The 16,365-nt window shown below is 35.4% G+C and overlaps 1 protein-coding gene across 6 annotated transcripts in view; it reads right to left on the reverse strand.

The window, feature by feature from the left end:
* Nucleotides 1-16,365, reverse strand: part of LOC126761473 (axotactin) — a 171,061-nt gene that overhangs the window by 12,765 nt on the left and 141,931 nt on the right. Inside the window, exon 20 of one of the 6 annotated variants that reach the window (XM_050477659.1) lies at nt 9,937-13,162. The exons of the other annotated variants lie outside the window; for them this stretch is intronic. Within the exon in view, the coding sequence (XP_050333616.1) occupies nt 12,926-13,162 (237 nt within the window). The 3' untranslated portion in view covers nt 9,937-12,925. Of the gene's footprint in view, nt 1-9,936; nt 13,163-16,365 lie in introns of those variants that run through there. 6 annotated transcript variants of the gene reach the window in all.

Raw genomic sequence — 16,365 nt, forward strand, 5'->3', positions numbered from 1 at the left:
GGAATTCAAAATAGTGTTATATTGGAAGAAGGCGTGGTTGTGAACCGATTTCACCCATATTTCGTACACATCATCAGGGTGTTAAGAAAATATTATATACCGAATTTCATTGAAATCGGTCTAGTAGTTCCTGAGACATGGTTTTTGGTCCATAAGTGGGCGGCGCCACGCCCATTTTCAATTTTTAAAAAAAGCCTGGGTGCAGCTTCTTTCTGCCACTTTGCCGTAAAATTTAGTGTTTCGGACGTTTTTTGTTAGTCGGTTAACGCACTGTAAGTGATTTTCAACATAACCTTTTTATGGGAAATAGGCGTGGTTATTATCCGATTTCTTCCATTTTTAAACTGTATATGGAAATGATTGAAGGAAACGACGCTATAGAGTTTGGTTGACATAGCTATAGTAGTTTCCGAGATAAGTACAAAAAACTTAGTAGGGGGCGGGGCCACGCGTGGCCACGCGTGGGCGTGGCAGTGGGCCGATTTTGCCCATCTTCGAACTTAACCTTCTTATAGAGCCAAGAAATACTTGTACGTGTTTCATCAAGATATCTCAATTTTTACTCAAGTTACAGCTTGCACGGACGGACGGACAGACGGACAGACGGACGGACAGACAGACATCCGGATTTCAACTCTGCTCGTCACCCTGATCACTTTGGTATATATAACCCTATATCTGACTCTTTTAGTTTTAGGACTTACAAACAACCGTTATGTGAACAAAACTCCTCCTTAGCAACTTTGTTGCGAGAGTATAAAAATAATATTTGCGAGAATGGTGGTGCTATGAATTTGGAAAATAGTGTACGCATACAATCAGATGACTGTGTATTCTTCATATCTGAGTTCTTCACATATCAGTGCACTTAAATACTTGTACGCAATTATAAATAAACTTACATTAATGTTGGCTAATGGAAGAGATGTCTTTTAGACCTCTGTTTGCAGCTCTTATTGTCTTGCCTTGTGAACAGAAATATTCTTTATTTTTTATTAGTAGATGCGTTTTATATGATTCTTCAAGTAGAGAAGCCTAATGTTCCTAACATAATTATTTTAAATGCAAGAAAATTAAACGCTATGCAATATTCTACAATTAATATTAACAAATGTTCCATGATGAACGTTGAACCACCTTAATGTTTTGCCATATTCACACTTCACACACATTTTGTTCGGCATGGCGTATGAGTGACATTTAATTAAAATTTATGTGGCGAGTCTAGAGGAAAATCGCTCCGCACTTAATTTTTTATTTGCGCATTGAATGCAACAACGCAATAATGTTGCTGAGTGGCAAGCAAGTGAGTTAAATTTTATAATGCACATATGTACATTTACCCACGCACACATGCGCACTAAAAGGTTACGTTCTCGGAAAGGCGTGCATTATAAGTCTTCTTCGCCCAAAAAAAAACCTGTAATAGTGCAAATTTGCTTAGCTCCATTCCAGCACGCTACGTGACGCCTGCCGTTGAGGTGTTGATGCGTTTCGTCCTTCGTCTCGGCAGGTTCAAGCTGTGCGTGTGTGTGTGCGTTATGAAGTGATGATTGCTGTGCGAGTGCATCATGAATGGCTGTGGCTTGAGTGACATTTAATTACGGAGACTCGCGCGTATGTGTATATATATATGAACATTTTTAAATGCCATTTGCGAAAAATTCGATAAATGAGCGGAATTACCGGCAGTAAATTTAAAAACCACTGAAATCATTGTTTTATCTTTTATACTCTCGTATTATGTGGCTCAGTTGAATTCCAGATGTCACAGTCTGCTCGACCATGTGTGCGTGTTATCTTTATTAAACTTCCACGCACATATGTTCGTCAGCACTCTAAGGAGGCTGGCATTGCGACTGAGCGGAATCGAAGCATTGCCACGCCCACAAAATACCGTTAAGTGAAAGCATGTGACGGTTTGGATCTAAGCTAGCATACTCTACACAAATAAGAAAAATTTTCATGCGAGAAATAAAAATTTCGAACCCCGCGGTCTTATTACAGCGCCAAAAGGTGCTGCAATGCGAAAATAAAGCACAGTGTCATAAAGATGTCAAATTAGAGGACATTGAGAGCAAGAAAAGAACAGGAAAAGTAGCGTCGATACGCGACTACTTCGTCAACAATATGTACGAAAGTTTGCGGCAGTAATGCGAAGCCGCAAATGATATGAAGCGAGCCCTGGAGCAGCTCAAAATGGAACTAGCATCCAAAGAGATGAACAAGGGGACGAGAGCGAATAGCCCAACTGATAAAATCTTTAAATCCTTCTAGAGCAGGCAATTGAAAAACGAGCTGAAAAAATTCAATCTATTATTGAAGAGGCGAAAATAAAAATGAATACTACCGACGAAGCTGCACTTGAAAGATATGAAGGCCATATTAAGAAAGTGTAGAGTTTCATGAAAAAAATATCAACGAATTGACACTCAAATACAACAGGTCGTATGTTAATGTTGAGATAGCAAAGTTTCTTTAAAAGTCATCGATATAAGCAGATTAGAAAACGGAATGGCAACTTAAAAAATAGAGAAGATGAATCGCCAAAGTTCTATACACCAAAATTCTCTGATAAATGCCGAGATTGGCAACATTTTAAAGGGCTCTTCGAGGAGTATGTCCATGAAGTCGGTTAGTGACTTCAAAAAGTTAATTCACTTAAAATCATATCTAGAAGGAGATGATAGACTAATTATTAGTCAGCTGATAACAGTATGAGGTGAAAACTACAATAAGGTCTGGGAGTTACTGGTGCACAGGTATGGTAACATGCGTAAACAGTTCAGTGGTACAGATAATGTGAACATAAAACAGCATTATATTACTGTCATGAACGGGTGCAAAGGCAAATCCATCGAAAAATTGTATTTAAAAATTACAAGGCGAATCGAAAAGATCCACAAGCTAACACATTCCAAGCAATTACTGGTCGGTTTAACGCAACTGCTCAATCAACAGCCGCAGCCTTTGACAAATAAGCAGCTACAACAACAGATTAGAATAAGATTTTTCGTTAGAGAACATTTGATCAAGCCAGTACCTCTACCTTCGGCACGCAGACAAAACGAAACAATTTTGTGGACAAACTTTTCAAAGCTCCAACTACAAGCAAGAACTACCGGTTAAAGTGGGGGGATGCTTAACTCATTTAAACAACAAGTAGTTCTGTTGCAGCTACAACAGACTCTTTGTTTGAGGTTCAGCCTATTTTCGGACAGAAACATCCGAGTTTGTTTAGTCAAGCACCGACCGCAACCGCAGCAGCAGCAATAGGTGACGTGTCTATCTATTTTAGTCCCCTACCAGATGTAAGATTAAATTGTACAGTTCGTCATAGTTTGGTCTTACAAGCCAAACACTTGTTAAAAGAATAAAAATTTAATTTTACTTTATAATACAAGGTCTGTCGCAAACGAAACAGAACTTTTTAAATATAACTGTTTCTGGTGGCGCCACCTATTGGTGGGTATATGAAATAAAAAGTTTGATCTCTTGTTGACATTTCGTAAAAATTTTAAGACAATTGGATAACTACAATCGATGTTATCGATCAAAAGGTGACAGCAGCTTTTGGTCATCGTTCGTAAAATGCAAAGAGCAAATATTAAATTTTGTTTTAAACTTGGGAAAACGTTTACTGAAACATTTTAAATGATGAAAAAAGTTTATGGTGATCAGTGCCTATCCCGTAGTAATGTGCATGACTGGTTTAAGCAATTCCAAGAAGGTCGTGAGGACCTCTGTGACGATCAGAAGTCGGTCGTCTTCAGAAGTCAAAAATAAAGACAATGCTGATTTGTTTTTACGATTCCGAGGGTATTGTACACCGAGAGTTCGTCCCACCTGACCAAACGATTAATGCTGTGTTTTACCTTGGTGTTATGAAGCGTTTTTTGTCACGCATTCGTCGTGCTCGACCACAATACCGTGAGGCAGGGTCCTGGCGCCTGTTGCACGATAATGCGCCGTGTCATCGGTCGACGCTTGTCACTGATTTTTTGACAAAAAACTCCATATTAAACATTAATCACTCACCCTACTCACCTGATCTGGCACCCTGTGATTTTTACCTATTTGGAAAACTTCATTTGCTCATGAAAGGACACTGGTTTCAGGACATTTCAGCTATCCAAAAGGCGACGACCGATATTCTCAAGAGCATTCCGAAAAATGACCTTAAACACTCATTTGAAATGCTAATTGACCGGGCTAAGCGCTGTATCGAAGCACAAGGAAACTACTTTGAATAAAACAATATAACTTTTGAAAAATATTAATTTTTTGTTGTTTTTTTAACAGTCCTGTTTCTTTTGCGACAGACCTTGTATATACGAGTAAATCATGCACCAATGTGCCATCGGAATAAATCTTTGCACAAATAGTGTCTTTAAGAGGTCAGTTCCACTTGTGAATAAAAAAAAAAAACGAATTTTTTACATATACTAGTATTCAGTATATATTTATATGTATATTTGAAAATATGATGCGAAAATTTGAAGCTGATTCGGCAAATATTTCCGGAGGTATGAGCGTATTTGCAAGAATCTTTAACTTTAGGATCAGTTAGGAAAATATCTTCAACACGGTTGGACCGAGCGGCTTAATTTTCCACTTGATCTTCTTCTATATATTTTTTGGGTAATGGTAAAAGGAATAAGATTTCTGATAACGATTCCCATTTTTTATGTCACTCTGTAGTCTAATTCTTTTCACAGAACGACTGTTCTACTCGAAATGTCGCTATTTTGTCAAAAATCACAATTTTGTCTAGTCCTTCCATCATTACCTGTATTCATCTGTAAAAATAACATTTTTTTTTTTTTGAACTTGAGAAAGCTTTAAGCAAAGACTCTTCAACACCACCATGTTTTTCAGAGTTTCTGCTGGGGATCAGCTTCGAGATCTAGGAAGTCCAAAATAAATAAATACGGCTGGCTACGCATTACCTCAGCGTAAGGCTGTTAGGCAAAAGCAACGGAACGAGAGTCGATACGCATATATGTACAAGTAAAAATAATAAAATAAAATTTGAATATCCGTCTGTCGGTCTGGTATATATGCGAGCTAGTTCCTAAGTTTTTGAGATATTGATCTGTCATTTTGCAGATGTCCTTTTCTCCCTAAGGAGCTACTCCGTTGTCGAAATCGCCGATATTGAACCACTATAGCATATAGCTGCCATAAAAACTGACCAATCGGAATTAAGTTATTGCAAGGAGTCTCTTGTTGTTAAGGGTATTATAGCTTTGATGCAACCGTAGTTAACGTTTTTATACCCTGAACAGGGTATATTAAGTTTGTCACGAAGTTTGTAAAAGCCAGAAGGAAGTGTCGGAGACCCTATAAAGTACATAATGGGTTGTCAAAAAAGTCTTGCGGTATTTTTATTGAATTTTTGTTTATTTTATTGAAATTGAAATGAATTTTTGATGACTCATGCCCAGCTCTTGACCGATGCTACGGCTGCTACTATGCCGGTCTCTTTCGACCAATTCAGCGATTTTATCGCAATTTTAGACGACAGACCTTCCGGAGTGTGGCGCATCTTCGACCACCTCTACACCAGAACGAAAACGTTGAAACCATCGTTGTGCGGTGGAAATGGAAACTGTATCGGGTCCATAAACTGCACAAATTTTATTGGCGGCTTGAGATGCATTTTTGCCTTTATCGTAGTAGTACTGTAAAATATGCCGTATTTTCTCTTATTTTGCTCCATGTTTGCGACGCTATTACTTACGAACGACTTAAAAGAAACGACAATCAATCAAACAAGTGTAAGCGCGTGAAATGAACTTTCCAAAAAGGTACATATAGCATGACATGATATGATGCGACGAATAAAAATATGTAGAACTACGAGCTTTCAGCGCCAACTAGTGAAAATACCGCAAGACTTTTTTGACAACCTAATATATAAATGATCAGTATGTTGAGCTGAGTCGATTTAGCCATGTCCGTCTGTCCGTCTGTCTGTCTGTATATATACGAACTAGTCCTTCAGTTTTTAAGATACCGTTTCGAAATTTTGCAAACGTCATTTTCTCTTCAAGGACTATACACACTGTAACATATAGCTGCCATACAAACCGTACGATCGGAATCTAATGCTGGTATGGAAAACTTTCGCATTTAACCTGGTATCTTCACGTAATTTGACATGGATTACTGCTTAAGGTAATAACATATTCTCCGAAAAATTGTTCAGATCGGATTACTATAGCATATAGCTTCCATACAAACTGGACACATAGTTACTAAAAGAAATGCATCTGTGTAGGGTATATTAGCTTCGGTGCAGCCGAAGTTAATATTTTTTCTTGTATCTTGTTAATATATGCACCAACTTAGCATAAATTAATAAAAGATAAATAATTTAGACATTACTATTGCAATTTTAAGCACCACTGCTCAGTCTGTTAGCGATTCCATTGGAATACGACGAATTTTAATTAATGCCGAGTGTGCTTTCACTTTATCTTTACATTTGTTGTCAAACTGTTGTTCACACAGACATGACAGTAAATTCAATTATCGTGGCTTGGTTAAGCGGTCTGCTTTGACTTAATGTTTGCTTCATATCTTTTGGCTGCTGCAAATCAAAAGCAATGCTTTGGAAATAAATGTTTTCCAAGTTTCGCTTTGTGGTGAGAGTTCGTCAACGATTATGCGTTTTTTATCTAAAATGAGACTTGAGCTTTCTTATTATCTTAAAGGCAAATAATTTAGAGCAGAGCTAAGCGAGAGTACGTATTTGTGGTGCTTTTATGATAAAATGTACTAATTTGATAATTAGCACGATGCGATTAAGGCATTATTACTTGTCCATCGGCTACCAACTGAGTATACGGCTTCGTGTTAGCTTTTTTTACACAGTTGCATCAAATATCCGACTGTCGGAGGAACAGAATACCTATAGGTAAAACGATGTCGTACCGAAGATGAAACGATATTCTGTTCTCTAACATGATCTTGGGAAACTGTATTTCAAAAGTACAAGAATATACTTTCTTAGTGTAACTGTCTTAGGAAGTGCATTACTCTGGAATCTTTTCAACTTTTACTTTATTAAAATATCAACTCTCTGTAATATTGATTTTACTCCTACATATATTTTTGATACCAGAAACATATTATCTAAACTAACATGTTGATAAAACCTCGTCTTTGGGTTGGACTATGTTTTTTATGACTTTTAATAGTTAGCTTGAAATAGCAATATCAGAAACTGTCTATCGGTAGACGACTTTTGTCAACAGCTATTGGAAAAAATATGAATTCATAGCAAAAGACTTTCCGGTGTTAGAAAAAAATCATAAATGGATAATACCAGACGGCAGAAACATAGATTGTCGCCATTTTTTCTCAAGATTACGGTTCTTGGTTTATAATATGGAATCAATTCTTGGTATAGCGTTCGAAGTATCTGAAATAGCTACTTAGGATTGCATGTTGAATCAATAGATGTTTAAGGTGAATTTTTAATTTATGCTTCGCGTGTTTTTCGAATCGGTACATTGTTTTTTCTGTAAGTTGGTAGTACTATTAGTGACATCTATGCTAAATTCACGTCAAAACATTCATTAGTATTTGAGATATGCGTTGTTTTGTGAGGCTCTAAAAGTAAATTCTTCGATTTTTACTGTGTCTGAATTTATTGAACAAAGGAAGTGCGATAATGCACCATCTCATACGGCATTGGTTATTCGTGATCATTTCGCCATATTTTCAATTAATATCGTGCCGCAACCATCCAAAAAGCTGAATCGACTGAAAAATTCGTTGGCAAGTGTATTGCAGCAGGAGGGGATTACTTTGAAAGAGATGAAATTCTCCTTATAATATAAAATTAAACGATAAACAAGAAAAAACGTTAATTTCGGCTATACCGAAGCTTATATATCCTTCACAGGTGCATTTCTTTTAGCAGAATGCAATCAAACGCAAAAGTTTTCCATACAAGAACTTTTTTCCGATCGTTCAGCTTGTATGGCAGCTATATGCTATAGTTAACCGGTCTAAACAATTTCTTAGGAGATTACATTGTTGCCTTAGAAAATAATATATACCAAATTTCGTGAATATATCTTGTCAAATGTGAAAGTTGTCCATACAAGAACTTGATTCCGATCGTTCAGTTTGTATGGCAGCTATATGCTATAGTTAACCGATCTAAACAATTTCTTCGGATATTACATTGTTGCCTTAGAAAATAACCTGTGCCAACTTTTGTGAAGATATATTGTCAAATGTGAAAGCTTTCCATACAAGAACTTGATTCCGATCGTTCAGTTTACATGGCAGCTATATGTTATAGTGATCCGATATCGGCAGTTCCGACAAATGAGCAGCTTCTTGAAGAGAAACTGACGTTTGCAAAATTTCAAAACGATATCTTAAAAACTGAGGGACTAGTTCGTATATATACAGACAGACAGACGGACATGGCTAAATCGACTCAGCTCAACGTACTGATCATTTATATATATACTTTACTTTATAGGGTCTCCGAGGCTTTCTTTTGGGTGTTACAAACTTCGTGACAAACTTATTATACCCTGTTCAGGGTATAATAAATTGAATGGAATGGAATTGAATAGATTGCAAACAATTTCTGAAGAATATTAGCCAGGTTTTTGAGGAACATGAATACATGCCGCTGTTAAGTATGTCCGTTTACATACTACTATATTTTGTGACAAAAACTACCCGGGAATTGTAAATAAAACGCAAAATATTTAATTATTCAACAATATTTATTTTGTCGCCTTTAAAGTAATATATCAGAGTATAGATGGCAAAGATTTCCCAGTCCTCGAAACACTTCTTGGGATGGCCTTCAGCGAATTTTGTTTTATCTCTTCGATTGAATGAAAGAGTTTCAATTTCGGGAACAATAAGAAACACACGAAGCCAAATCGAGTGGATACGGTGATTGATCGATGGTATTCATTGTTTTCTTGGTTTTAAATTCGATCACAATAGTGGCTCGATGCGATGATAAACATAATCGAAAAACCAATGGTTTTGGCTATTTTTTTCCCAACATTCCCATGATGTTTGACTTGTTTGCATGTCAAACTCATAAACCCATGTCTCATCGGCAGTTATAATGCTCTTCATGAATGTGGGATCGGAATTCGCACAATCAAGCATGTCCAAAGAGACCTGTTTACGGTACTCTTTTTGAAAAAAAAAAAAATCAGCTTTATCGGGACGAGTCGAGCAAGAACGCGTTTCATACCCAAAATATCCATCAAAATCATTCGAACGGACTCGCGAGAGATGTCGAGCTCTCTTGCCATCTCTCTAACACTTGTCTGACGATTTTCAAGCACCATATCCTTCACTTTTCAATATTTTTATCAGTTTAAGAGGTTGAAGGTCGTCGAGAACGAGGCATGCCTTCAAAGATCTCTCGGCTTTCTTTGAAGGCTTTGTACCACTCGTAGGCTTGAGGTTTCGATAAAACTAAACCACCTTTTGGAACATTCGAAACGATTCCTGACACGAAATTTTGTTGGAAATACAAAAGTTGAGACAAATTGTTTGTTCAATATTTTTAGCGATTGTAAAAATCGCAACGCACTACCGAAGTGTACTTGAGTAGTTACATAAAGTAATTAAGGACAGTCCTACCAATTTAGCAAAATTCAGTTTTTTGAAATATCATTTATCTGGGGTATTGAATTACAATTTCCGGGTGCTTTTTTGTCCCAATATATAGTAGTATGTATGTATATAAATATGTAATCAAAAGAACATACATATTTGCATAATTACTAAAACAATACGTGCAACAACAATAAACAATACTCACAAAATATAATTTATTACTGAAAAATCCAAATACCAAATAATTAAATTATAGAGAAAGCACTTCTTAGAGACTTTAATAATATTTATTTAAAACATATGAAAGAATGCTAAATGTTTACAATGCGATTAATCCATCTTTACTTTTCGTTTATTAAAGTCAAATATCACAAAAAATATATTATTTACAAACGGTCACACTTTGAAATGAATGCGAAATTTGAGGAAAATATAATGATTTGAAAAATAAATTAGCCTAAGAAGAAAGGTATTATGCTCCATAACAATCAGAGTTAAAAAAGGTATTATTTCAATAATAAAATAATTATAAACGTAGTTTATGGAGTCCATACCGGAAGAAGTTTATGGAGTAGCATTGCAATCCCAATGCACATTTTGAAGTTTTCACTTCTCCCGAAATTAAAATTTATTCACGGTTATCAGGCACTAAATTTTTTCGAAATTGTTAAACAAGACGTAGAGATCTTCATTGTATTCTGTCTAGAGATATATTCAAAACAGTTGGTGCGACTTTAGGTTCTCAAAGTAAAAAATAAAAAGTGAGGTTAGTGTTTTCATAAATCCAACTAGTTTTAACAGTTTTAACCTCTATTTAAGGTTACCTAATATGAGCATTAAAGTTTGAAGTGTCGATAAATTTCAAAGCTCACAATTTCTTAGTAATGACTGGAGAGCTAAAGCGGCTTTGGCATAGTATACATTATATTCCTGTGTGGTATTACTTGGTGCACTAATAAACGTCGTGAAAGTCTTGCAGTATCACTTTGAACAACCGGAAAGCTTAGAACTATGATTATGATAAAAATGGTTAGCTATTTTGTTGCGCTTATAAAAGGAAATTCAACCACTGCTGTCATCATAGAAGGCATTCAATTATATATGTTCTGGTTCTCAGTGGTCCATTTTCTTATTTGCCCCAAATCAGTATTAACGAATGTGTTTTTCAGACATGTGGTTTTCAATGATAGATTACTTCCTCAAATATTCTTTTTTTGGTGTGCTCTATGGGCAGAGGAAATCCTAGGTCCATATTTCTTCAAAAATAAAGGCGCCCATAAAGTTACAGTCATTAGAGAACCCTATAGAGCCCTTTTTGTCTCAGAATTGGAAATGTTGATGTCGACCATGGTCGGCAAAAATTCCTCTTCGCTGTATCCTCCTTGCAGGTGTAGACTGGGCAATGGTTGTCGCTGCTTACAATGTCATGATCTCAAGTTCGCTTCTGTCAAAGTTATTACATATCATACAGACGGTAGATTGGAAGTACACAAATTCCTATTAGCACTTCATAGAAAAGAGTGTAGGAACTTTATGGGATACTAGCTGGTCTCTGTCTGGTGGCGACACAAGCCCGCAGGATGGGGCAGACAGAAAATGTCTAGAGCAGGACACCGGGGAAACAATGGAGTATCTCTTGAGCAATTGTCCCGCATTGGCAAGACTGGAGGAAGTATCGATAGCGAGACCGCAACTGATCTCGATTTAGTATCGCAAAGGACCAAAACTGTGGTATACGTGGCTTATTGGCCTACCAGATTTAAGGGTCAGTAGCGTAATCTGGCCTGATTTTTTGAAATTTTTTTTTCATAGAAATTTTTATTATACAGAACTTTGTTCACATATCTTGAGGTATATCGTGGAGTGTATAAACAAATTTTTTCGGAATTTTTTGATGACATCTGTCGGTGAAATGGCTGGGTTAATGAGATGCGTGTTTTCAATGGCGGACAAAAACCCAATTTATTCTTAAAAAGTACGTGAATGGTTATCGTCCCTACCAGAATCATGAAAAAATGTTGATAAATAAAAAGGTAATTAACATTTTTATTTTTATTTTTCCCCATGTTTTTTTACATAAATTTTGTCATAACATTGTCAATAAATTATAAAATAAATAGGGACGATAGCCAGGCGTTTTGTGAACATGTAAAAAAAAAAATTAAGCAAATCGGTTGAGTTGTTCGACCGGAATCATATTCGCCAGTTAGAGGTGTGCTCTGCGAGCGCTCCGCACGTCGAGCGGTATTATTATTTTTGGGCCTTTTTCGAAACCTTCCAATGGTAAAGCGGGTTTCTACATTAATTCTAAGCGTATAAGGGAACAGAAAATGCAAAAAACAAAAATTTTTTTGAAAAAATATTACCCTACTTACGCCTTAACCCAACCTAACCTGAGGTGGACGAACTTGGATTAAAATAAAATAGCGCTACATGCCCTACAGTATTATGAAAGGAAACTTTGTGAGATTGTGCGATTTAACACTGATTTTTTGTGCGATTATGTGAAGTCGCTTGTTTACGCCGATAATCCTGAGATCCTTGACGTCAGTAGAGAGATGATTTGGCGAGTTATTACTGATCATTAATTAATTGCTGCAAAATTAGGGTTTATTGGAATTTATTCAGACAACCGCGGCACTTATTGCCCGAAAACCTTTTTAAAACAGAATACCGATCTCTTAGCTGTATAATAAAGCTAAATTCTTTGCCGTAACATAAAATTATAAGCGTTTTCTTTCTTCTTGAAAACTACAGGTCTAAAAACTCCATTTACTAACTTATCGGGATAAAGCAATTAACATAAATCATAGTAATATATGTATATCCTGTGTGCTTAAGAAAATCTGCTAAAGTGAGTGCAATGTGGATAATGTGGGGCTCCATTTCATTTTCTCAGGTTTTCGATTTTATATACTTATATCCGTATCTCAATACATTTGCATGTATGTCTGTATTCCTATGTCTTATTGTGTATAAGTTGTGTTATTGTTATCATAATACAAACCAAAATCAAATTTAAAACTACTTTTTGTTGTAAAAAATTGAGCATAATCATCTTTATGCTAGTTAACACATTTTTCGCAATGCGCCAGTTATCCGGCAGCTATATTAATTATCTTAAACCATATAATATCTCTATGACTTTCCGTTTCCACTTGTTTGCCTTACATATATAAATGTACGATGATGCGTTTGTATGAAACTATTTATAGAGCAGTTTACTTAATGTCTTTATGTATTTTTTGAAATTGTTTGCATATTTTGTTGTTGTTGTGTATGCGAGTGCGTGGCTCTCGCGCCAATTTCATGTCATTGTCGCGCAATTTGCATTGTTTTTGTTGTTGCTTGTGTTGGTGCTGCCGCCGTAGTAGCCGTTTTGTTTGTAGACGGGTGCTGTGATGGTGAGTTTGAGCGTTTCCGCATCCGCTTCTGCCACCGTCGGTGGTCCCCACGACACTTGCCGTTTAACCGACGGCTTGCGTTCGACGCGTGTTGCGTTGGCTTGCAATGACTGTTGTTGTGGTTGTAGTGGGGTTTTTTGCTGTCAATATATATGTATGTATGTAAATAACTATTGTGACATAAAGACACTTGCTGTTGTTGTATCGATAAAATGTCATTCCTTTTTGTGCAAATCATGCTTTGAATGCAAGTTAACTTATCGGGGCCTCAATCTCTTTTGAGATAAACGTTATTATGTTCCGTTTCTTTTGCCCAACAATAACGGTAAAAGAACGTTTGTGCGAGTTTACGTATTTATAGTTGTGCGTTATGCCGTTAATTGGCTGTCATGCATTGCGGTAGACTTATTCGATATATAAGTGACGGTCCCGATTTTCTGAGTAAATATTTGTGTTTGCAGTAAATACACTTAAAGGTTATACTTATTTGAATAGTAAAATATTTACATTATCATAATAAATATTTATTGGTTATTTTCATGCCCTCATTCAGAGCACGAGCTCATTGGCCTTTAATCCTAAAATGTTATCGAACATACGATACACATCCATGCAAAAGTTAAAATATATTAATATTCCGAAATTCGGTTTATAAATTGTATTATATTTCAACAAGTTTCAAGCAAATTTTAAAGTATTAAATGCTTAGTTTCAATTATATTAAGTTATGTTGTCTAAAAGACACTCGCGCTCAAACAAGTGAGTTCAATATTCAAAAAATTATTTTTTTCTTAAGTATAGTCGAAACTTTAAATGTTAAAATTCTATCTATACATAATAGCTGTTCGTTGTTTCCCGAATTTATTGAGTTTGTTTTTACAAACGCCTCTTGTAGGTTCAATATTTGTCCTATAAATATGGCTCAAACTTAAAAAACTCTTTATTTTCCGTTTAATCCGTATCTAAAACATATTCCTTATCCCATATATTGAGCATAGTATTTTTTGATATTTTGCATTAAGCAACTAAATTTTTCTTTTGAAAAGATTATATTAGAGTGCACAATTTTTCACTCTACAAAAAAGGTCTTAATAATTTTTTTCATAAAATCTTCCTTTTAAAATTTATGTCATTATAAATATACATTAAATAGAGCAAAAAAGGTACACCATGCCGTATGAGCAACACAGAGGCTTGTATAACTGAGCATTCATACAAGTTCCTTTCTGTGTTACTCATACGACATGGTGTACCTCTTTTGTTCTATTTGAAGTTCTTGCTTACTTGACCGTTCATACAAGGGATTTATACATTCTGTGTTGCTCATACGACATGGTGTACCTCTTTTGCAGAGCACACAATTTTGAACTAAAATATTAATTTTTCATATGTAGTCTTATTGAATATGACAAAATTTCTTTTTGCAGCAAAAATTAAGATTCTGCGCACATTTTTAGCGCATACCAATATCACGTGATCCCCAATTTCAGGCTCTTTAACAAAAATATGGAAAAAGTTATGCTGAAGGTTTTAATAAAAATCAGGTGTAGAGTTATCTAGACTTACAGTCTACAAAATGTTCTGTTTTAGTCAAACTTGGAAAGCATAAAAACATTCAGGGAGAGTAAGCCTGTGCTAATGTTAAGAACATTGGAGAATCGATGAAAATTGTCTTCGAAAAGAGACATTAAAAATAGAGGATTATCGTTTCTGTTGCTGTATTGAGTGTGAAAGAAATTCCTTGCCGGCAGAAGAGTATATGTCAATATGGCTATCAAGGATCACATAAAGAAAATGAAAAATAAGTTAATTGAAGTAGTTTTAGAAATTGGTTAAAACAATTAAAGGCAATCCTGGTCAGATCGGCAGGTCATACAAAAGTGTACGGGAAAGCGAGTTAACCCTGTTAAATGGACGCTCAATCAAGCGGACATCTCCATTAACGATGCACATTGACCGGCCCACAATAAGTTGATGTCATTTAGAATGCAGCCTTAAATTCGTTATGTTTTCCAATCAAGTACAATCCTTTGGATTCTTATATCAACAAAAAACTTTTGGCCTTTATTCGTTAATAAAATTGAAACTGTATTGAATAGTTTATTATATGAATAATAGTGTAAAATGTATATCACAGCAACGCGTGGTCGGATTCACTAGTATATGTATAACAATTACATGCCACACTTTGTCCGGGATAAGCTCCAAGCCAATGAACCAATTTTAGTAAAATTTGGCACATTATGTTCAGTTTGATTCAATTTAAAAGATAGGACAGTTCATATATCAATTATTAAAATCTGTAAAAATATATATATACATATATATACATTTCAAATAATGATGTAATGTATTCAAAATAAACATAATTTTGAGTAAAATGCATTATTTTTCCCACTGACAAATATTTGTATCAATCAGTTTCTATTACCATCCTCGGATTCTTATATTGATAATAACGTTTGGAACAAGTACAGAACAAGACGACATAGATTTTGAAGAATAAATTTCAATTTGAAAATTATGAACAAAGTCTTACTATTTTTGTTCACAGTAGTATGCTTAAGTGATCAGCGTGACGAACTGAGGCGATTTAGCCATATTTGTTCGTCTAGCCAAGCGCGTTTTGGAGATATCAGTGAAATTTTGCACACGTCCTTTTCTCATTTATCGGAAACGCCGATATTGAACAACAATACCATGCAGCTATACAAACTCAAGCCTTCTTGGCATCGCTAAAATCCCCGAAGAAATTGTTCAGATTGAACAATCTTCAGTACCTAGGCCTTCGCTTTTATACATATCGGACAACCACATTGTATAGTTGCCATTCGTAAAGAATATTATGACTGTGGTACAGCCGAAGTTAACATGTTTATTTCTTTAATAAGTATGGCATCTGCAATGTTAACCCAAAATTTTGAACGATCTAAAAGTCATATAGTTTTAATAAATTTTCTTATATAATTTTCAAATACGAAATCGAAATTTCAAAACCATTTGAGTACAACTTAAAAAATATAAAGTATATAAATTCACTTATCCAGATTACATTAAGTCCTCTACAAATGAAGACACTATGCAACAAAGGATTGCATCCAAACACGTAGGGAGCCGGGTGAAGCGAGGAAGCCATTGTAATTTTGTTAATGCGAAAGTGTCCAAAACTTGAACAAAAGGTGGCCATAATAAAGACGACACAAGAAATGACAACGAAATGCACAACAAAAAGCAAATGAGTCCATTTTTGTAGAGCAATACGTAGAAAGAGCAACAACTTAAATAGATGACAACCAAATAATAGTGGAATGCATTTTCTTTCCTAGTTTTTTGTTTATTTATT

Source organism: Bactrocera neohumeralis, chromosome 6 (genome assembly GCF_024586455.1).
Source record: "Bactrocera neohumeralis isolate Rockhampton chromosome 6, APGP_CSIRO_Bneo_wtdbg2-racon-allhic-juicebox.fasta_v2, whole genome shotgun sequence".
NCBI lineage: Eukaryota > Metazoa > Arthropoda > Insecta > Diptera > Tephritidae > Bactrocera > Bactrocera neohumeralis.